Below are 24,644 nucleotides of genomic sequence, written 5' to 3' on the forward strand. Positions count from 1 at the left end.
GTTTATTATGGTTGTGGTTGAATCTGCTGAGAATGGAATGAGAATATGGATCTAAGATAGATCGAAACTAATTTAACTTTTATATCGTAGCGTAGTATTTTTCTTTTAACCTTTTATAGTGTAGCTTTTCTTTGGATTCATTATTGAAAAATTTATTTATCCAAATTTTAGAATTAATATGCTTTTCCGCTAAAATTTCGATGAAAAGTTGCCAGATTCAGATGATAGAACTGATTTAAGATTTCTTCATTTAATTTTTATCTAACAGGCACAGATTAATAAAATTTATGTAAGATTGTATTTGCATATGAGGTTTATTGTAAAATCGGTACTTTCATTTGCTAGTGATCTAAACGTTTCTCTCCTCATCTGTTAACCATTAATAAAAAAAACATTTTTTACATTGAAACTAGATTTTAAAAAAACTTATAGGTATAGTCTCTTTAAAACTTGTGATAGTGTTAATGAGTTTATGAATAGAAACGGAGGTAAACTTTAATTAATTGATAATCGAATGAGTTTAAAAACTATTTTAAATTGTGATAATGCTTCTCTACATTTCTGATTAAGACTTGTCTGATCACCATGTTGTCTTGATTATCTTGTCTGATCACCATGTTGTCTTGATTATCTTGTCTGATCACCATGTTATAGTTATAGTCGGTTTTTATACAAATTTAGTCGGCTTGTCGGGTATTTGACACAATTCAATTGGTACTTTTTATGGATTCACCCCTCCCCCTCATCCTCATTTTATTCGTAGAACCGCCTCAGCTCACAAAACTATTTATTGATGATCACATTGTAAAGAATTATTTAAGTTGAAAATCTCACATTAAGTTCTTAAAAGAAATTTTGAGAAAAATTACTCGGAATCACATAAACATGAATGATGTTTTCTGAAAATATTGATTGGTGAAAAATCACTCGGAATCACATAAATATGAATGAAAATTTCTAAAAATATTGGTTGAAGAAAAATCACTCGGAGTCACATAGACATGAACATGTCACTAACAACGCTCATTTTTGTTTCAATAGTTAACAAACTCCATGCTATGCCAACGCTAGTCAACTTTACGCTAACAAACAAAATAGCAGAATATGGGCAAATAAATTTTTAAAATATAAAATTTTAAAATTCATAATCCATAAAATTCCATTTTAGTTTTTAAGGATTGTATTTTGTTCTGAAGAAATAATTTAACTCTTTTTCTTTTAAAACAATAAATATATAATATTTTTGCAGCGACAAAGTTGTCTGATTAGGGCATTGATGACATGCGGTTTCAACGAGATAACACAGCATGCTGCACATTCCATACTGTGCTTTCATTGCTATTTTACAGCACATTAACTACCAAAAAAGAAAAATTAGTTAGCTACTGAGAACTTGCAACCTGACACTTTTAGGCTTTTTCCTTTGGGGTCATCAGAATAGTAAAATCTATGCCAACAAGCCAAGCATTGTTATTCTCACACATAATTTAAATTGATCAGATAAAATATTTCAATAAATATAACTTTAGTTTTATACACCACTGATTTTTGATAAACGTTTAAAGTCCATCCGTTTTATTGTAAAACACTGAATATATCATATAAAAGTTTTTGTAATAGTGATTACAGTCTTTGAATATTTAAAATAATCAACTTGTATTTGCAGCTCTTTACGATATATTTATATAAAATATGTTTTTATGTTAATAGAATTTAGTAAAGTTTTCTAGTAATATTAGGATGTTTATAATTTTGCAATTCTGCATTATTGCTTTGGTATGTATGTTTTATTTTACTAAATAAATTGTTTGAACAAAACACGGAAACATTTCATACCGGAATAGGAAAGATCAAGGGGGAAAAATAAGCTTGAGAATTCGTTAAATTTTTTAGAATTAGATAGAAATAAATGTTTCAATCCAGCCAACGCTTATGATTAAAATAAAATGAGGCATCTCTTTTTTTATAACAAAGACGAGGGCATAGCTAAACAAACATTACAAAAACCGAACGCAAAATTTATCTTATTCTAAAACTTTTTTTTAACATTTCTACATTCCAAAAACTTTTTACAATTTTTTACATTTAGTTATAACTTTCTAATTTATAATAATTCCACTTTTAACTTGTACTATTTTTCTATAGAAAAATAAATCATAAAAAGATAAAGTTAAAAAAAAAAAAAAAAATCCAAGCAACAAAACCTGATTATAAACGATTAAAACTTATTTAAAAAGCAATAAAGGCAATTATATTTGTTTTGATTTACATTTAAAAAAAACATGCTTAAAAAGAACTAAATCATATATATATATATATATATATATATATATATATATATATATATATATATATATATATATATATATATATATATATATATATATATATATATATATATATATATATATATATATATATATATATATATATATATATATATATATATATTTATATATATATTACAAAAATTACAAATGTATATAAAATTGTTCACACAACCCTGCAAATATTCTATAGCGGAATTTCAGTGGACCTGTAAAGGCATTTTGAGCGGAAAAATTTTTGTTTAAGAGCGGGAATATAAATTTTAACTCTTATAATTTTGTACTATTTTTTGCACTAGCATATTTTCGCATTAATGTATAAATTAACATTGAACAAGCTAACAAATAACCTCCGAGACTGTAAGGGGTTCTCGAAGTTATGTTTCATTAAAGAATCCGATATATGCGTTTGTGTCTTTGTATATTTAAACAAGGTGTTCTTCTTTAAAGTCATTCGAACTTGTGTTGGTAGTTAGTGACTATACTAACTACCAACACACGTTATTAATTGCATCGAGACCAATAAGCTATTATTAGGTCTGAATGGTGTGGCTAGAGAGTTTAAATTAATATAACTTGGGATTTGTAGGTCTTTTACTGAATTTTAAGTGTTTACTGTTGGTTGGTGGTACGGTTGTAGATAAAGGGTCAGTCTTCGATTATTAGATCTAGGCGGTATCAATACTTTGAGAACATGGTGGATAGAACGAAGTTTGACGTTGATGTAACATATGGCTTTATTACGTTTGTGGATAATATTCCGAAAAGGTTTATCTAGGATATCTGCTTTCTACAATACAAATGTTTAAAGTTTTGCTACATATCTAGAAGTTAGCTTAAATATTAAAAAATACGTGAATAAACTTGAACATCGCAACAATCATCTGATATAAAATCATCGCCTATGATTACTTTGGCGTGTGAAGAGTCCTATGACAATAAAGATACCGCGCAAGTTGGATTAGTAGGGCAATATTTATCCTGCAAGAGTATACACTGAGAACTGTTAACTTTGATTCTGCTCAAAGGAGAAGCCCTTGGAGAAGACATGATTTTCTAAATAATCGAGTTTTTGACAAAAAATGAAACTAATTCAAAGTGATGTAAATCTTTAAAGATAGTAAAGAGTATGACAGGCAAAAAAAATAGGCTTTGTGTCCTGCTTTAAAAAAGATATTAAAAACGACGCTTTCAGTTTTTATTGCATTATATACCAAGAGGCACAGTATGCACAGTCATTTTCTTTTAAGATTCAAGAGATAATGGACTTTGTGGTAAAAACAGACAATAAGTTATCTTAAAAGCATTAAATTATTTTCATTTATTACTTGGGAGTAAGTAAATGAAAGATATTCTTATCAATTTTTATATATTAAAGTCGCTGGCTATCTAGTGGGCTTTCCTTAAACGTTTCAGTCAATGTATCGAACAAATTAAATATTACCTGGGCAAGACAATAATGAATATTCGCATTACTAGGACAAGAATGAATACTGAATATTCACATTAAGAAAATGTAGCTTCTTTCAAAAATGAATTAATTATGTTCATTCAAAATATAAGCAATTAAAATTTATTTCACTTTTTCCATTTTAAGAAGTGTATTAAAGGATTTCAAAGAAGTGTTATTAAAGCTGAATATTTTTGGCTGCTATCGAAAAAAATGTAAGGTTCTTTTGCCAATCGTTTTACGTTTTTGCATTCACTGTAAATGCCGACAAAATAAATTTTCAACCGCTCCAGAAGGTCAATGAAGCTCAATTTGATCTTCAGTTAGTTGATTTGAAATCAAAGAATGTTTTTTCTTCAAAATTTAGAACTTTGAAAACAGGACGTTATAATGGAAAAAACATTAAAATTTTCAAAAAGGATCAAAATATATTTACAATGCGTAAACGTAGTTGGACTTTGGAACTTTGTTTGGAATTAGTCTAGAAAAGAAAGAGCATCATTAGAAGAATCAGGCCAATTATGAAAACAGTATGTTATAAAGGGGCGAATAAAAGATTTGTAGAAGTAGAAAATAGAATCAGGTGTAACATAATGGCAAGCACAATAAAGAGAAGCAATCTTAACAGATGCTAACTTAGCAATTGGTTGCATGTATGGTTTCCGTGAGAGTTCAGGAACGAAAGATAATCCAAAAAGACGTAAATAAGAGGACTCAGTGAGAGGGTTGCTATTCATCATAATAGGAATGTTCTCAGAATTTTGATATTTTTCGCACTTAATAACTCAGTTTTGTTGGATTTAAAATTCACAAGCCATTGTAAGTCCCAATCTATTGCAGAAGTAAGATCTGATTCAATATCGGCTGTTTCTTCTAAGCATTAGAAAAAAAGAGAAGGTTTTTTGTCGAGACAGGAATAAAAAGTTGAGTCACCAGCAAATAAAGTCACTTTAGATGTAAGGTTATTAGGAAGATCATTAATGAAGAAATGAAAAAAAACAACACCAAGAAAAGAACCTTGAGGTACTCCAGAAGTTTCTGGAAATGAAGTCGGTCTTCAAGAATAATTTTAATTAAGCGGTTAAAAAAAAATGATTTGATATTTTCAAAAACTTTCCCAGCAGTGGCGAATTTAGTATAAGGCGTGGGTGGGGAGGGGGGAGCTGTCCCCCACGCCCCCTAGAACGATCAAACGGCGCCCCCTAAAACATTCAAAAGAAAAAAAATTATAAATTTAAATCACCAATCAAAAACAAAATGAAAAAGAATAAAAATAAGTACAAATGTAAAGAGAGAGAGAAAATTTAAAACAAAATAAATAAAAGAAAATATTTTAAAACAGAGGGTAAAAAATAAAAGTATAAGATATAAATATATAATAAAAGTATAAGATCAAAAAATTAAAAACTATTAAACGTTTAAATAAAAAAGAACAAATAATCACACCGTTAAGTGAAGTTAACTTAATCAACCGTGTTAAAATTTCTTTTAAAAGGATTTTTATTTTAATTGAATTTTTTTGATTTTACGTTTTTGTTTTTTATAATTAATATTTTTTTAATAATCTTTGTATTGGAAAGCAGTATCTGTTGTCAGCTTTTTTGTTCTCATAGTTGTATGGTTGCCGTTTTAACAAATTTTTAAAATTATACTATTATTTGATTTTTAAACATTATTAATTATTTAATATTGTTATTAATTACATGTTAAAAATGTGTGACTTAGGTGTTTGCTTAAGATAATCAGCAAAAAACGGCAATGAAAACAAAAAACTTTCGTTTATTGTTTTCATTGCCAGGTTCTTGATCTGTATCATATCATATCTTGATCTGTATCATATATGGAGCAGCTACCCGCAAGTTAGCTAAGAAGGTTCGTTTGAACATGGATGCAAGCAAGTGTCACAAACTAACATCATTTTAAACCAAATTGTCGGATACTCAGTCAGTTACAACTTTTGCTGTAAATACGCTAGTGTCTGAAGATCAACACCTTTCTGAAAGTGTCTATACAGAAAGTCATAAAACTGATACGCCTGCTGAAAGATTTCAACACTACTTCGAGCAGACAAACGGTCTGTTTGTCTACTAATTCTAAAAATGGTCTACCATTTCTTACCAGGTCTACTAATTCTAAAAATGAAGCATTTGATGAAAAATGAACTTGTCCCATATATCTCGATACTAGTTACAACTGTTCTAGAACCACTTCATTCTCAATCGGACTTTCCTTCAGATCCCGGACTATATAATAATATGACTTTGAGTGCAAAGCTGATAAGGAAGTTGTGTGAAATAGGACCATGTAAGCCAGGTCTACACATTTTTCCAATTTCCAACTGATGAAGCCGGCCGTAAGTTCTAAATATCTTGGTATACAAAAACTATTGGAAAGGGAAATATAAAAAAAGGAAAGAAATTGGCTTGTATTTTCACCTAGCAATCAAAAAATGTACTACCACGCTTGCTGGTTATTTTAAAGCTAAAAATTATGGCAAAGAATAGTCTGATACAGCAGCAAGAGTTTACAAGTGTAAAAAAGGCATGGAAAAAATTGTTAAGCACAAAACTTCTCACCAGCATCAAAATGCAATACGCCAGTATTTGCTAACTAAATATTGTATTTCAAATGATAAAACTGTTATATCTGGTTTAATTAGTCAAGAGTGTCGCCAAGTAGAAAAGAATAGAGAAGTCTTGAAACGAATGATAGACGTACCGTTGTTCTTAGCAAAGCAAGGTTTATCATTTAGAGGGCACAGCGAAAATCAACAATGTAAAATGGATAGTAAAGGTACAGCTAATAACGCTGTCAATTTTCTCGAACTGTTAACTCTATTATCCAAATATGATCTTACTTTGGACAATCATCTTAGGTATGAAAAGAGGAATCAACTGTATTTAAGTCATAATGTGCAAAATGATTTAATTTAGTCGCTTGCTTCTGAAACTTCATCAGCAATCAACCATAAAGTTAAATTAGCCCAGTTTTTTTTGCTAATTTTTGATTCGACTATTGATATTTCCAGAATTGATCAGATGTCAGTTACATTCAGATTCGTTTTAAAATCAGGCGATGTAGTGGAAAGATTCATAGGCCTCTATACTTTAGAAAACAGCAGCGCTGAAGCATTGATAAAACAAAACATTGATATTAAACTCTGCAGAGGACAAGCATATGATAGCAATAGACTTCTGTAATGTCTGGAATTGAAACTGGTCTTTAAACTCTGATAAAAGCACTTTCACCAAATGCCACTTATGTTCATTGTTGTGTTCATGTTTTAAATTTGGTAACAATTGAAGCAAATTCTGTAAAAAGCGATGTTCAGTTGTTTTTTGGCACTGCTGAAAAATTGTATATGTATCTAACGTTTAGCTTACCACGACTTCATATTCTCCAAGAGCACTAGAAACGTGTATATGAATTAACAGTAGACACTCTGAAACGACTTTCTGATACAAGATGGGCGAGTAGGAAGCGTGCAGTTGATACCGTTGTTGAATCTTTTTCTTCTATTCTAGCTACTCTAGAAGATATAAATTTAGGAGAATCCAAAGAAAATTTAGGAGAATCCAAAGAAAATTTAGGAGAATCCAAAGAAAATTTAGGAGAATCCAAAGAAAATTTAGGAGAATCCAAAGAAAATACAGGAAATGTAAGAGCAGAAGCTGGACTATCAGTTTTAATAAAAAAACATTCATTTATTTTTCTAATGTTATTTCTGCAAAAGTTGTTAAATAATCTTTTTGTGTTATCTAACTATTTGCAACAAAAAGATATAGACGTTTTATTTGCAAAACAGTTGATTGATATTACAAAAAAAAATTTGTCGATAAGAGAAACGATGCAGCTTTTGAAGTTCTACATTTAGCAGTCAAATTATTTATTAGTGAAAAATGTGCCGAACTAGATGTAGAAACTTAATTTAAAGAAAGGCGAGTTGCCAAAAAGAAACGCATGACACGAGAGTTGTGGAAAGATGAAAGAGTAGATAATCCAACTACACGCTTTAAATGTGAAACTTACTTCAATGTTTTGAATACAATTATGACCCAAATAAATGAACGGTTTCACGACTTTAGTAACATAGTTACACATTTTAATTGCCTTGACCCGTTAAAATTATCTGAAGAAAATATAAATTCATTTAAAAATTTGTCAAATTAATTATAACGACGTAAACACTAAAGAAGCAGTCGTAGAGTATGAGACTTTCAAAGATGTGTATGCATCGATATCCCCATCGCTGACAACTGACCTACCAATGAAAGATGTACTTCAATTCTTATTTGAGGAACAGATTTCCCCAGTCTCCCTAACTTGTCTATACTTTACAAAATCTACTTTACTCTTCCTGTTACATCTGCTAATGCTGAAAGAAGTTTCAGTAAACCAAAGATTATAAAAAACTATCTTAGATCAACAATGACAAACGAACGTCTTTCTGGATTAGCATTAATTTCTATTGAACGAGAGCTTGCTGAAAGCATTGGCTTTAAGTTCTCGATAAATCGTTTTGCTTTAATGAAGCCTCGCAGAAAAAAGTTTGTGTAAACTATCTGAAAAGTTAATTTTTTTCTAAATGGTAACTTTTCGAATATGTCTAGTTAAGTTTATTTTTAAATGACTAAACTATTTCAGTAATATTAAATTGAAATTTTCATTCATATGTTTCTTATTTTAAAAAAGATAATTGTTAATTAAAATTAACGTAGGTAACTCAAAAAACAATTAGGCTATTTAGTGTCTGATATATATGTAATACGTAAGATAAAAGTAAAATAAAGTGGAGTGTCAGTGGTGTTAGAGTCATTCAGTGTGATGAGCATTAAATTCGTTAATAAAAAAATGTTTGCAGAAAGGTAACGAAAAAAGATATAGTCAACTTGATTAGAAATAATATTTTAAAAATTACAGTCTTGAGAAAAAGGAGAACAATAAAGAACAAGAAAAAAGGTATAGAGATAGAGTGAAGAGGTGCTAGACGGAAGCACATAAAAGAATGATCAAAGGATTTAAACCTGATTTCTCGACAAATTGAGTTCTCAAATAGCTTAATCGATGATTAAGTATACACCCAAGTATACCAAGTCAAGCTTGTAAAAAGTCTTTGCCAATCAAAAGGTAGAGCTTATTATTCCTGAGATCTGAAGAAGGAACAACCAAATTAAAATTAGTCTCACGAAGACCAAGTAAGTCTGGCGAATTTTGCAAGAGGTAAGATTTAACTTTTGGAAAGTTACTTTGAAGGCTACGAATATTTGTGAAAAATACATTAGAAACTTTGAGTGGTGGGAATAACTTTTTATGTTTAATATTTTTGATTACTTTGAGCATTGTTTTAAAAGAATTTGACTCATTTATAGATAGAGCCCAGCATCCTAAGCAATGAGTTATGCAGTTATCTCAGTCCTGATAATTAACCCAAAGTCGTAACTGAGGGCTCCTTATCTGACCTTGTCAATGCACATCAAAAGCATAAACGGGAACACCGTCGATGCGCATCATGACATGTTAATTCTCAAATATTTTACAGCTGCTGATGGAATTAGCCTCTCTGAGAGCTACCACAGTTTAGGAAACCTAACTACCAGCCGGTCGCAGAACCAATAAACTGAATTTTAGAGCTGTACTCTTATAACGAAGTTACGGGAAGAGTTGCATAGTCACTATTAAGGAGACGAAGACGAAAATCTTTGAGTAGAGTCAAGAAGATCTAGCATTCATCATCCTAAGCAGGAAACAATGTAACACAGGTTTATATTTACGCCAGCCTATTAAAAGGGGTTAAAGGCTAGTCAAAAAAATTATTCTGCTAACCCCTAAAGTCTTTGTCTTGGAGACCTTCTACAAAACAGTAGCTGAATACTATAAACATTTGTCCAAGATGATATCCATCTCTAGCCTTTACTTAACCAAGAGCCCTAAGGCAGGGAATTTTTATGTCGAAGTTTATTTCTTCTAGCCTTTGCCTTAAAAAAGCAAATCCTACAACGCAGCAGGGCATGAAGTTGGTAGTACTGGGTTACATGATACCAGCAGCAGGGTGATCGTAATGAACCTTATTTGACTTGGAGTAGTTGAAATAAGTTACTTCCTGTGAGCAGTGCTTTAATACATTATTGGGGATGTTTTGGAAATTCATTAGGAAAACATTAAATCTAACAGAATACAGGAGATTAAGTTGAGCGTAAGTTTTATAGTTGGGGTCACGAGTTGGTTGCTGAGCTCACACTGCATCAAAGATTTGAGAAGAACACAGACATACTTAAAGTAACTGACGTGTGAGTGAACACCGCGTTTTCATGTTAATGTCATTAAATATCATAAACTAATACTTTTTTTGATAATTATGTTTAGCATTTTACTCTAGCATTTTTGCGACTCTCGTTATAATTTTTCAAAATTATTTCATGAAAAATGGCTGTGAATCAACTTTCATGTAAAATGGATTAACAGGAAAGTAAATTTTGAGATTTAAAGGCTGTACAAATGCTTAAAAGTCCATTTAGTTCACTTAATACCGTTATAAAACTTAACAAAAAATTTCTAGGATTAAAACCATTTATTAAAAAAAAAGGAAACAAATTGGAGATGTCTCAGCACCTATCGCTTATTCACTGCATAGTAATTAGTATCTGATTAAATTCTTTCAATTAGCGAAATTAGAAATTAAAAAAAGTGGAAAATGATCACTGATGCCGTTTTTAATTGTACCACATCAGCAACCACAATCCTAATAGTTGAATTTACACAATTGCGTCAACTTCTCTGATAACACTCTTCAAGTAAGAGTAGTTGTAAATCTTTATACAAATTTAAACTCCAGACTATAATCAAGAAAATAAAAATATACGCAATATAATTTCAAATAAAATGTTGCACATTAACACACACACAAACACACACATACAAACAGGTTTTAATAATGTACTTTTTTTTGAACTAGGTCACCATCAAACTTGATGCATTGACAACAAATCAATCTTTTCTGCTTGCTGCATACTATATAAAAAAATGCATTAGTCCTGAGATAGTTGCTTATGGTAAGTAATGTTTAAATTCTTCGTTATTAATTAAGCATTGCAGCTTTAAATGATAAAAATGTAAAACAGGATAAAGCACTTTGTTTTAAATAATTCTCATTAAAAATAGTGTACCCAGAAATTCTAAATCAAGTTATTATAAAACAACCAAACAAGAGGGTTTTTTTCAGAAGAAATATGAAATTATATAGTAATTTATTTTCCTTTTCATGATTTTCAGGATAAACATTATAATTAAAGACTTGCTTTGTTGACAACATTTTGTTTTATTTATTATTATATAAATGTAGTAGTTCAAAAAATCATTGGCTATTTAACAACATAGTGTTACATATTACTATCTTATATCACAAACTATTTGTGTACACTGAGCCTTCTAACAGGTATTTTTGGTAAAGTTAATTAAAATAAAAATTCAGTTACTTACATAAAAAAATGAAAACTTTTTTCCTTTTATAGATGTTCTAAATTAATTTATTTTTTATTTTATTTATATGCAATTATTGACTTATTTAAAAAAAAATTATTTTACGTTTAAATTAATAAAATAAATAACTTGCTTTTTTTGAATAAAACATTTAACTTGCTATTTTTTGAATTAAACTTTCAGCACATTAATTAATAACTGACTGGCGAAAGAAAATTAGAGACATTGCATTTTAAAACAATGCTTATAATTTTTTGATTAACTAGAACAAATCTTCTATTTGCGTTGTTGTTCCATTAACTATTTTCAGGAAAAGCAATGAAAACCAAAAAAAAAGTCAATATCTTTTTGTCTTTTTCAACTTTGTATAAGATATATTGTCTTTTACATTTGTTATGATAATTATATACTTAGTAAGTTTTATTTTGAAAGAACTTCACGCAGTTAAAAACGAGAACTGGTTGCCCACAATAAATTTGAAAAATCTATCTCACTATTTATATTCTACCTAAATATATATGATTGTACTCTCTCATCATAGTTAGATTCTAAAGAATTATTAATGGTTTTAATGGTTTAACACGTTCGCTGCCAACTCCGAGAATACTCGTAGTTAGCGGGACTTTGATATTTGCCAACTACGAGAATGCTCGTAGTAAGCCGGAGTCATGAGTTTGCCAACTACGAGTAAACTCGTAGTTATACTAACTTATTTCAAATAATATTTGTGCATGACTGGCTTTGTTTATTCCCTTTTTTTTATTTTTTCTTAGCTTCACATTTGATTTCAGAAAATATTACATTCAAGTTTTTATTTTAAAAATCCAAGGAACCTAATATAAATGCGGATAAAGACAGAAATAGCTTAAAACAGATAAAAGTAAAATATTGATAATAATTTAATTTTATTTCATGAAAATTAAAATGTAAAACTATTTTTTTGAATGATACGTTTTGAAACATTCGCCAATACATAACGGAGGTTTATTTTAACAAACAGCACATTCATATCGTGTTTCTTTCGATTTTATTTTAGAGCAGAATCGACATGGTTTTGTTGGGAATTTTTCTTTTCATTTGGTGATATTGAAGACAAGTAGTTGAAGCTATTATTGGTGATTCGAGGCACAATTTCGTTCAAACGTTCACCCATTAAATTCGTAACAATTAATTCTCTAAACTTAAGAAAGGAAATTGTTTTATCTAGTCCATATTTACTGTTTAGACAGTAAGCATTAAACAAAAAAGTATCAAAGAGATGAAGTGCTACTTTTTTATACCATCTAATTGTCTTTCTTAGGCAATCATAATATGATATCATTTGTTCCGCCCTATCTACTCCTGACATAAATTGATTGTAATCTTTAATAATATTGGGTTTCATTTTCTTCTCTCCTCTCCTATTTATCACTTCAATCATTTGCAACGAATGCAAGTTGCTAATCATTAGCACATCTCTTTTGTCTTTCCATTTAGCAACCACTACATCCTCTCTGCTTCTGCTTATAACGTCTCTCTGTTTCAGTTTTGCTTTTATACATTCTTTTGGACTTGACTTTCGGTCAGTTCTTAAAGTACCACAAATGTATGTTTTTTGATTTATCATGGGCTTTGTTAACTCAAAGGAATTGTAAAAGTTATCGGTGTACAGGTGATAACCTTTTCTTAGAAACATCGGTGTACAGGTGATAACCTTTTCTTAGAAATTTTTTCATTAAGTCTAAAACAATAGCTCCCGTTTAACTCAACAAATGTTTACCGAGAGTTGTCTTGCCAGAGTAGATTTTTTACTTTTAGTACAATACCATCTGATTCGCAAAGCTTATAGAACTTGATACCATACTTATGTCTTTTATTTTTCACATACTGCCTGAATACAAGACGTCCCTTTCAAAGCATTATTGACTCATCGATTGATATATTTTTATTAGGACAGTAGATGTTATCCATTGTATTATTTAAGTGATCGAGAAGTTCAATAATTTTACTTAAGCATCCACTGCCTGAATCTTCATTGTTAATACAATGCCAAAACCGTAACATTAATTTGAATTTATTTCGTGGCATTATTCTAGTAAATAAGGGAACTCTATAGAGACTGTACTTAGACCATTAGTGTCCTAAAGATAGCATTTTGACACACCCCATATGAAGAAGAACTCTAAGAAACTGCCGCATATCTTCTGAATTTATGGGTTTCCAATCTTTAAAACGTGAGCTTCTACTGAGGGGACGCAGCTGATTTATTTCTTGTGTTGCGTAGCAATTAGTTTCAACTACCATAGTATTTATAAACTCTTCTGTAACAAAAAGTCTAAAGAAATCTATTGGTTTCTTGCTCTCCATGTTTATCTTTAAACCAGGATCGGCAGTAAATTGAATTTGTTTTACAATATTTGGCTCATCTTTCCATTGGTTTGAATACCATCATTATTACAAGCATCAGAGTATCTTTTTGTGAAGCGATGATGCTTGTACTCTAAGGGGGATTTAAACGCTCTTTTTGTGAAAAGAGCGTTTAAATCCCCCTCTCAACCTAAAAATAATTTTTAAATTACTTTGAATTCAACCAATTATAAATTTTTGTCTTGGCTTTTAGTAAATAGCTAAAATTTTAAATTCCATCAATGAAACTAAATAATAATCATTTTTAATAATTAGACTCAACAAGAACGTAAGCCAGAGCTGTCTACCAAAAAATTTGCAAGTCACACCACTTGCTTTACTTTTTTTGCAAGTCACACCTCTTGCTGTATCTATTTTGCAAGTCACACCTCTTGATGTATCTATTTTGCAAGTCACACCTCTTGCTGTATCTATTTTGCAAGTCACACCTCTTGATGTATCTACTTTGCAAGTCACACCACTTGCTGTACTTTTTTTGCGAGTAAACTTACTTGCAGTACTTTTTTTCCTAGTCAAACCACTTGCTGTGCCTTTTTTGCAAAAACACCACATTCAGTAATTAATTTATGAATGTTTTAATAATAACTTTAGTTATATATATAATATATAATACTTAAATTACATAAGTAATATTATTACAAATTGTTACATTTTCACTTAAAGAAAATGTTGTGATACAGCTTAGCACAAACAACAAGTATGTTTTAATGTTATTTATGTGATAACATAATAACATTAAACCATACTTGTTGTTTGAAACATAAATAACATTGAACCACATAATAAAACAGCCATATTATAAAAAAATAAATTCTCCTGCAATAACATCAGCAGCAAGCATCTGAATCAGATTCATCCTTTTTCCAGCAAAAAATGGTATAAGTTCTATCTTCTTTTCTCTTATTTACTTTTTCTACTTGCCCATTATACATGACAGTTTTGCTGTTATCTGTATCAAACCATTCTTGGCAGAGCTCTCTCCCAACAAATCTTTCAGACTTTACATCATATAAATCATCAAGTTACTTAATATACAAGTGCTTATATAAATTTTTCATATCATTAAAAGATAAAACACGCAGTTCTCGCTCAAGCTTCCTTTTTTCTTTTTATCCATTTTTTGTCTTTCGTGTCTGTCTTTTTGAAATCTCAGCTCAAAATGCAGTGTGTTTCAGTCGATTGTTTATTATTTTTTACGAGCTGCTTGCATTGACCATTTAACTATATTACCCCTTGATATTTTAAGACTATATAAATAATCTATTGTTTTTTTCTTTTTTGATCTTATTTTGCAAGATATAACAAACTGTTGCATTTGGAGATCTTCTTTTAGCTTCACTAAACATATCCATAACTCTTCACTATCTATTTTGTGAAACCTTGCACCAGCTGTCTCCAGCATTACACCAGCAATATGATCAAAACTTGCTTTTTTTGCTGATACATAAATATTTTTCATCCAGGCTCCAGTAAGAAGATTTCCAAATATTACTAGTAGACACATTTGTTTTATGGCAGTTATGCTACAAAATGCTGATCACAAAACTGTTTGTAAAGTGCCACATTTTACTGTTCCAATGGTCAGAAATTGCTTAAAAGCATTGTATTGTTTCATAAAAATGAAGCAAATATGGAAAAGTATATGAAGACGATTGCTATGTTATCTTGGAATTATACCTCGTGGCAATTTGTTATTGTCTAAAAAATTTACAAATCCTGCCGGATCACCTTTGCCATCCTTAAATTTCATTTTTTTCATTGCTAAAACAATTTTAACTGCCATACAATCGTGTTCAAATAATAGGCAACTTTTTTTCTCCAAAGACTGTTATGCTGAACGACATGAAGTAGGTATTCTATCAAGCGGGTGCAAATGGCAGTTCAACTCATTTAAGCTCATTTAATTACTTACCCCAGGTTGCACAAATTTTGGTAATGGCAAGATGATTTGCTGCAACTATGTCTGTCATAGTGTTTAATATATTTTAGATAATAGACTTACAATATTTGTCATAAGAAACTGAGTAATAATCTGAATAAACTAAAGCCATATGATCCACTGCATTGCTTATGTGATTTTGGTAATCATCAGATTACCAAAATCCAGGTAATTGGTCCATGGCAATGACTTGGCATTTATTTTTTGAAGTCGAGCGGATGCTGTTGATATGGACACCCTCTTGCGTTGTTTCATCAAACACAAGAATTAGATTATTATTATTATTATTGAAAACCCATTCTGTTGCAATTCAGATATACTGCCTTGTTCACAAGCCATTTGCTCAACAGTAATACGCTGAAGAATATGTAAAAATTTAACACCTAAATATTGTGCAATTTTCTGCAATATAAATTGAATGTTTCATGTTGGGACATAAGACAATAACATGCTGTAAATTATCATTCTTGTTTATAATGCATGAGCCTTATTATCTTTTGATGTAACTGAAAGTGCAATATTGTCCTCCTCCATATGGGTCATATCATTTTCTAACCTAGATAATGCTATTTTGTTTTCCCTAATGACATTATTATGTTTGAGATTCATTTGTCTTAATTTTTTTTTTTAATTTTTTTGTCATTCTTGTAATTTAAGGTATAGGCACAATATTTAAGTGGATTCAAAACTACTTGTCTAACAGAAAGCAATTTTTACTACTAGAAAAGTCAGGAGCCCTTGATATTACGTGTGGAGTTCCTCAGGGTTCAATCCTAGGTCCATTATTGTTTTTAATATATATTAACGATATGCATAAAGCTTCCAAAAAATATCTACAATTATGTATGCTGACAATACAAATTTATTTTTTAATCATCCTGATGCAAAGACTTTGTTTAAAACTATGAATATTGAACTCAAAAATTTCAACCTCTGGTTTATAGCAAATAAATTATCCCTAAATTGTAAAAAAACTAGCTTTACCCTGTTTCATAAAAAAAAAACAATCAATTAATCTTCCGTTAAAGTTGCCTCAATTGTTTATTAATAAAAATCAAATTAAACGTGAAAAATATTTTTGGGAGTACTTTTTGGGAGTAATTTTTGGGAGCACTTTTTGATGAAAATTTGTGATGGAGAAACCATATTGGTCTTCTTGTAATAAAGGTGTCCTCTGTAATAGGTGTTTTGTATAAGTCAAGACCTTTTCTCGATAGTAAATCACGTAATATGCTTTACTTTAGTCTTGTACATAGTCAGCTTTTGTACGCAAATATTGTATGGGCCAGCACCCATAAAACCAAATTGCTAAAATTGCAAAGTCTGCAAAACCATGCATGCAAAGCAATTAGTTATTTAAATAGGTTAGTAAACCCGGCCCCAGTGATGAAAAGCATGATGGTTCTAGATATTGAGAAACTTAACACATTGCAGATATTAACTTTTATGTATAAGTATAAAAACAATCTTCTACCAAGCGTTTTTTCAGATAACTTTCTTATATCATTTTCTGAAAAATATAATCTGCGTTCAAATACCAGGAACGACTATCAACTAGGAAAAATTAAATCACAGCAGTCAAGTTTTCTAATTACAAACCGTGGTCCATCAATATGGAATCGTTTTCAAAGTAAAAATATTAAAGACCTAAAAAGCATTTCATCGTTTAAACAACAAACTAAAATGCATCTGCTTAATTCCTGACATATATATTATAGTTTACAGTATTTGTTTTCAGATTTTTTTTGTATTTTTTTTTTTAATTTATCTTTTATTTTTTTCTTCTTCTTATGTGTTTTAATTTTATTAAATTTTTTATTTTTTTTTTAAATTAAAGTGTTTTTTTTTTATTTTTATTTCAATGAGTGACTAAAGGGGCTCTATGAAAAGGTTGTGATGATAAACGCATCATCCTTACCTTCTTTGAGTCCCTGACTGATTATAACAGTATATATATATATTATAAATTAAAAAGATTAAAAACGTTTTTTATAAAGGTTTTTTATGTTTACGATGTTATTTATTTTATATGAAAAATTGTAATATTGTTTAATCAGGGAAATAAAAGTTAAATAAATAAATAAAATAAATAAGGTTCCGAATACGTCTCCTGTAATAATATGTCTGTAACTTTTGTTTTGGGAAAACCGATCAAAGTTAATAAGATTGAAGGTGATGGAAATTGCCTATTTTGAGCCTTAATTCAGGAAGTTTGTTCAAGTCAAGCATTTTATAAAATACTCTTCAACTAGCATTTGATACTCTTTTTTAAAAGCAGAATATAGAAATGTTTTTGATGCTTATAAATCAAAATCAGTCTTAAAATACCTCAGTTTTATGGGGCATTTATAACTGTCTTGGATATGCAAATTGCTGTTTACTATAAGTCTCGTGAAGCTTTTGTATTTTCGTGGTTTTTTTACAAACCTCTTTTTCAAGATGTAAACGGTTTTAAACTGATAGAAAAATAAGAAAACGACTGATTAGTTTATCTTCAAAATACTGATGTACATTATGATAGCTGCCAGTTGATTTTTGTTCGCATTAAGTTGTGTTTTTATAGACTTGTGTTTTATTTTTTATATAGACTCTAGTGTTTGACTTTTTTATTTATATATATTTTATTATATTTTATTTTTTTTATTTATATATTTTTTTATCTATTTATATCTTATTTATTTATTTTTATTTTTTATTTTCTCTACTTTAAGATTGTTTTGACTATTTTTTAATTAAGCAATTTATCATTCTGAAACTAATCAATGACGATTTGTAATCATGGGCTTGTTTTTAGCTCTCTTGGTTTGTTACCTCCCTTATTAAGTTTTGATAAAATTTTAGCAAGCAAGAAATTGAAATAATTTATACTACGAAAATTTAAAATGCTATGGTAAATTTCTTTTTTCTGTAAAAATTTTTAATGAAAGCTTCTTACCTTTATATTTATTTTAAATAGTTTAGATTAGTTTTTTAAACAATAAAATTAATTTGATTTAGGAAAACAGTTGCAGGGGCTTGTCTTGCAGTTAACTTTTTTACTCTCATTTTTTTAAAACACAGTTCTTTATTTAAGATGCCAACACAGTTTGACCAATGAGTTAATAGACGATGTTCGAAATTTTTTCAATTCCGCAACTTGAATCTTTCATGCATATTTTACACAAAAAAGTAAATAGAATAAATAAAGTAAACAAACAGCATAATAAGTATCAGTGGACTTTGTTTAAATAAGTTTAATTATTTGCTTAATATGGCTACATCACTTTCTTGTGTTGTTATCGGTTGTTCCAATCACTCAACCAAACTTAAAAAGTGGAAAAAGGCTATTTGTGAAATTTATAAATGTTCAAGAGAAGATCCTAATTGCTGCTTTTCTGAACCATTTAAACCTTTTCCAATTAAAAAAAACGACCCAGAGCGTCGATCCAATTGGAAAAAATTGATATCGGGTAAATTCAGACAAATCTTAATAAGAAGCTACTAAAAACAGTAGAATTTGTTCAGAACATTTTATTAATGAAAAATATGAATATCCTACAGAACTATTGGGATAAAATGCATTAAATAAAATAAGACAATTGGTTTCTTCTGTTTCATCTAATTGCGATCGACATAACAACATAATTTCTGCAGCTATTATTGACTGTTCAGAAATTTTCATACAAACCCCATGAAATTTGGAATAGCAAGTTATTACTTGGTCTGAATTCCTGTGGAACAAGTTATTGGAAGATTAAAATCATTTCGTCTTATAAGTAATGATTTGCCACTAACTTAACTTCAACATGCAAATGATATTTTGATAGTTTGTGCAGCAATCACAAATATGTCCAACCCTTTGTACAAAGACTGACAGTTTAATAAATACATTATATTTCTCTCTCTCTCTCTCTCTCTCTCTCTCTCTCTTTCTCTCTGTGTGTGCGTGTGCGTGTGTGCGTGCGTGTGTGTGTGCGTGTATATATATATATATATAAATATATATATATATGTATATATATATAAAGTACTTTATAATTGAATATAAGAACATTGAGCACTCTATTTTGTAGAATACATTTTAAAATTGTTTAAATATATATATATATATATATATATATATATATATATATATATATTTATATATATAAATTTATATTATATATATATATATATTTATATATATATATATTTATATTATATATTATATATATATATATATATATATTATATATATATATAAATATATATATATATATATATATATATATATATATATATATATATATATATATATATATATATATATATATATATATATATATATATATATATATATATATATATATATATATTAGGTTGGTGCAAAAGAAAATTTCTTTTTTTTTCAGTACTATTTATTAAATATAGTTAAAATCAAGAAGTCATTCGTCATCAAAATAATTTCCTTAGCTATCTATGACCTTTTACCATTTTGTGACCAACTGACGAATTCCATCTCTGTAGAAAGACTGGGGCTTTGCTTCGAAATTGGCATCTAGCTGATTTTGTAAATCTTGATTTTTTTGAGTGATTTATCCCATAAAAAATGTTTCATTGAACGGAATAAATGGTAATCTGATGGTGCCATGTCTGGTGAATACGCAGAATACGGCAAGACTTGTTCTAAAATAGTTTCCTTGGTTCTCATAGCAACATGGGGCCGAGCATTGTCGTGCAGCAATATGACTTTACGGTTTCCATGACCCGGTCCAGACCTTTTTTCTAAGATTTTTTAATTTAAACGTCTCAATAGTTGCGAGTAGCGTACAGCATTAATAGTTTGCTTCGGTTTCAGCAGATCATAGTATATTATACCTTTCATATCCCACCATGTGCTAAGCATTACCATTTTTCGATGAATATTGGGTTTAGGTGAGGCAGATGCTGATTGACTAGGACTCAACCAATGTTTTTTGTTGGAAAGATTGTCATATTAAACCCACTTTTCATCACCAGTTACAATTCTCCACAAAAAGTCCTTTTTTTTGTACTTAGCCATATGAGAAATACAGGTGCTCAAACGTTACATTTTGTTGTTTTCAGTCAAGTCATGTGGGACCCATTTTCCGACCTTTTGAACCTTTCCCATGTCGTGTAATCGTCTTAAAACAGTCGAATGATTAACTCCAAGTTGTTCTGCTTATTTTTGAGTCGATTGCCGTCTTCTTTGAGAAATTTCTCTAAATTATCTGTTTCCACTTCCTGTGGCCTTCCTAAACGTTCTTTGTCCTCAAGATCAAAATCTCCGCTGCGAAACTTAGCAAACCACTTTTGGCAAACTGGAACATTTATAGCATCCACACCGTAAACAGAACAAATCGCTTCTGTCGTTTTTGTTGTATTTTTTACCCTGTCGAAATTCGTACAATTTTGTATATGCAATGTCTAAAATGTATTTTTTCTATGGACATTTTGTAAAAAAGAATTATATATATACAATGTTATTAAAAAATTAGAATTTATAATTTAAAATGTGCAAAAAAGATTGCTCTTTCAACTAATATATATATATATATATATTGTTTGCATTTGCACTACGCATGTGCATCATATTTGACTTTGAAATTATGCGAATTTACTTCTGCACCAACCTAATATATATATATATATATATATATATATATATATATATATATATATATATATATATATATATATATATATATATATATATATAATATATATATATATATATATATATATATATATATATATATATATATATATATATATATATATATATATGATAAAATGTTAAAACTTAACATTTTCACGAAAACCCGCACAATCACAAACAAGAATGATAATTAAATTTTTATTAAGTAAATTTTCTTATCTAAGTAACTTTATCAAATTCCCATGATACTTCTATCTATTGCTTTTTCATTTAATGTATTTTTTAATAAAAGTTAGCGTTCACTTTTTTACATTCAATAAAATAAAGCGAAAGAAAAAAATGTGTCTAAATAATAGAATCTTTTACGATCTAATACTTTTCTTGATTGCTAATAGAAAAAGTATTAGATCGTAGGCGTAAATATTTTGATCGTTTTGTAATCATTTCACTAGTTTAATGCTTAGAATTTTTCAGGATTATTACTAACAAAAAATTATTTTTACTAAGCAAAAAATCATATGCCGTTACAAGTTATTATTTAATATTTTAATTTTAAGGGGTTACAATGCGCTAAAATTAAATTAAAAGTTGTGACAATTTTCTTCCTCGCTTTTACTTTCTTCCAAATCCGATATTGTAACTGTCGCTAGATCAATGTCAGTTTTTCCTGACTTTCTTTTTCTTTTTTCCGGATAACGATGAAAATATGCTGAGAATCGTCTAACATTATCATTTTACCATTCGTCCACAGCAGTATCAGGTTCAAATTTGTCAATCTCAGGACCTTCTTAACTTATCCGAAGAAAGATTCTAAGAGATCTCGTCTAAGACAACTTCTCCAGTCATTTTTTACGCGATTCATGAAAACATTCGTTCTACTTTCGCATTTGTAAAAGGACAAATTAAAAATAGTTCAAAAATATCAAGAATATTTCGGCATTCTTTGACCAAATTTGATTTGGAAAAAACAATTTCCAAAATTTTCAAATAAAACTCATTTTGATTGTTACTTATGATGGGAAACATGTATGCTTTTAAAATGATCCACTTCAACAACTTCACCGATAGCTTTATCGCCAAAAGTTCCATCATTCACATTTAACAGCCAGTTATAAACGTCAAGTAAAGCTACCAAATGTATAAACAATGGTGATTTTTGGAGAGATTGAAAACGGCCTTCCATACATATGGTAATATTTGCAATAATTAGCTTGTACTCTTGATTCGAATAGGTATTCAATCGTTTTTTTTTAATAAACTTTTCCTTCCTTAAACAATCGGTCTTTTTCCTGCATTGAAACATTTTTGCTAATTAATTTTCTAAATCTTTTATTTTTCTTTCTTTTACTTTATGCTCCGCTTTAAAAAAAATTATCTTAACAGAAGTCACTGCAGTTTTATACTGTAAAAGAACACTAAATATTCGCGAATAGAGTATCAATCTTCTAAAATAAAAAAAGAATAATCACGAAAAAAAAAAAAAAATTTTAAGAAAAAACTAATCGCGAAGGCGCGAAAAGTAATCGCGATTCGCGATCACGATACGCTTATTTCGAGCCCTGTTTATATATATAAATATATATATATAAATAAATAATAAATAAATAAATAAAATATATTTCAGACAACAGGCATGTACAAATTAGGTGCCAGGTCCATAGTTTTTTTTTTTTTTTTTTAAAAAGAAAAGTATTATTTTAAACTTTGATTAACTGAATTCATAGAGTGATTCACCAAGGTACAAGCCATCAACTGTTTACGAAAAGCATGTCTATAATTTAAGATAAATGTATGAAAAGATGGTAATCTGAACTCTAAAAGCATGTAAGATATACATAAGAATATATAAGATATATCATATTTGTTGTATCCGAAAAACATTTTAGCACATTTGTTGTAGCAATACTGAAGGCGTGCCATTGTTTTATCATTATAATTTTGCCACAAAGGAACACCATATAAACAAATGCAATATGCTTTAAACAGTTTAACCTTCACTCTGGTAGAGCATAAATGAAAGCGTCTAATTAAGATATTTGTACGTGTGTAAAGGCCCTTCACCTCTTTGATTATATCAAGATCATCGGTAAGGTCATTTTTAATTATATGACCAAGGTATTTAAAAGATTCAACAAAAGCAATTTCACATCCTGACACATACAATTCTGGGAAGGAGTTTGATATAACTTTTGATTTTTGAGTTGGATTAAACACCATACATACAGTTTTCTTGGTATTAAAGGACATGTTAGTTAAGGAAGATTCCTTATTTGTAAAGCTAATTAGTTTTTGAAGAGAAAACCAAGAAGGTGCAATTAGAACCATATCATCAGCATAGGCCAACACATTCATGAATATACCACCTAATTACATCCAATACGAAGGTTTGATATTGATGAAATCAAATCTTATATGTTAAAGTTAAATAGAAGTGGTGACAATATACTTCCTTGACGAACCCCATTCCCAATTCCAAAACTGTTAGATTTTGTCCTCTGCCATCGAATAGACATTTGTTGATTACTGTACCAAAATGCAAGCAAACTAACATGTTTTTTGGGCAGACCAGTATCTAATAATTTTTTGAACAACAGCCAGTAATTGACACTGTCAAATGCTTTATTAAAGTCTATGAAGCAAGCAAATACATGGCTTCCTCTAGATGTGTAATACTGCACAGTCTTTTTAAAATAGTTTGAGCATGATGTTGTTGAGTGATTTTGTTTAAAGCCAAATTGGTAATCATCATTTTTATTAATGTTGTACAAATTGATTTTCTCCAATAAAAGACTCTCAAAAAATTTTGACATAGCAGAGGACACAGCTATGGCTCTATAGTTGTTCACATCTGTTAAATCAGCCATTTTAGATTTTACTAATGGAATAATCGTGGCCTCACAAAACGTGGATGGTAAATAACCAAATTTAATGCATAAATTAAAAAAAATACTAATAAAAAACTGCAATCTACTTCCACCATACATAAAAGATTCCATACAAAGGTTATCAGGTCCAGCTGCTTTTCCTAGTTTCTGAGTTTTTACTGCAGTGGATATGTCAACGCAACTCACAATAATATCAGAGTTTTCAGTGGAAAATTCCATTTCCTTTATGAAACTGAGGTAATATTTTTCATTGTTAGTTGAATTATACAAATTTTGAAAGTGCTCTTTCCACATATTAGCAATAAGACAATCACCTGTGGCACCTCCAACACTAGCAACAAAGTTCGCTGCATTACTGTTACTGATCTTTCGCACATTATTCCAGAACTTTCTCGAGTCTGTGTTGTTCATATTTTTTGCACATAAATCGGCTTGAATTTGTTCATTATGATGTCTACAATATCTAAGAGCTAATTTAAAAGTAGCACGAGAGCGCTTCATGTTTTCAAAAATGTCACCCTGT

At 29.3% G+C, this 24,644-nt stretch overlaps 1 protein-coding gene across 2 annotated transcripts in view; it reads left to right on the forward strand.

Moving 5' to 3' along the window:
* Window positions 1-1,630: 1,630 nt before the first annotated feature.
* LOC105846969 (corticotropin-releasing factor receptor 2) overlaps window positions 1,631-24,644 on the forward strand; it is a 111,004-nt gene continuing 87,990 nt past the window's right edge. Inside the window, exons 1-2 of one of the 2 annotated variants that reach the window (XM_065808917.1) lie at window positions 1,631-1,776; window positions 10,730-10,826. In XM_065808917.1, coding sequence (XP_065664989.1) covers window positions 1,741-1,776; window positions 10,730-10,826 — 133 coding nt within the window. In that variant the 5' untranslated portion in view covers window positions 1,631-1,740. The remainder of the gene's footprint in view (window positions 1,777-10,729; window positions 10,827-24,644) is intronic. The other variant, XM_065808916.1, reaches the window with a different exon arrangement.

Source organism: Hydra vulgaris, chromosome 11, assembly GCF_038396675.1.
Source record: "Hydra vulgaris chromosome 11, alternate assembly HydraT2T_AEP".
NCBI classification, from domain to species: Eukaryota; Metazoa; Cnidaria; class Hydrozoa; order Anthoathecata; family Hydridae; genus Hydra; species Hydra vulgaris.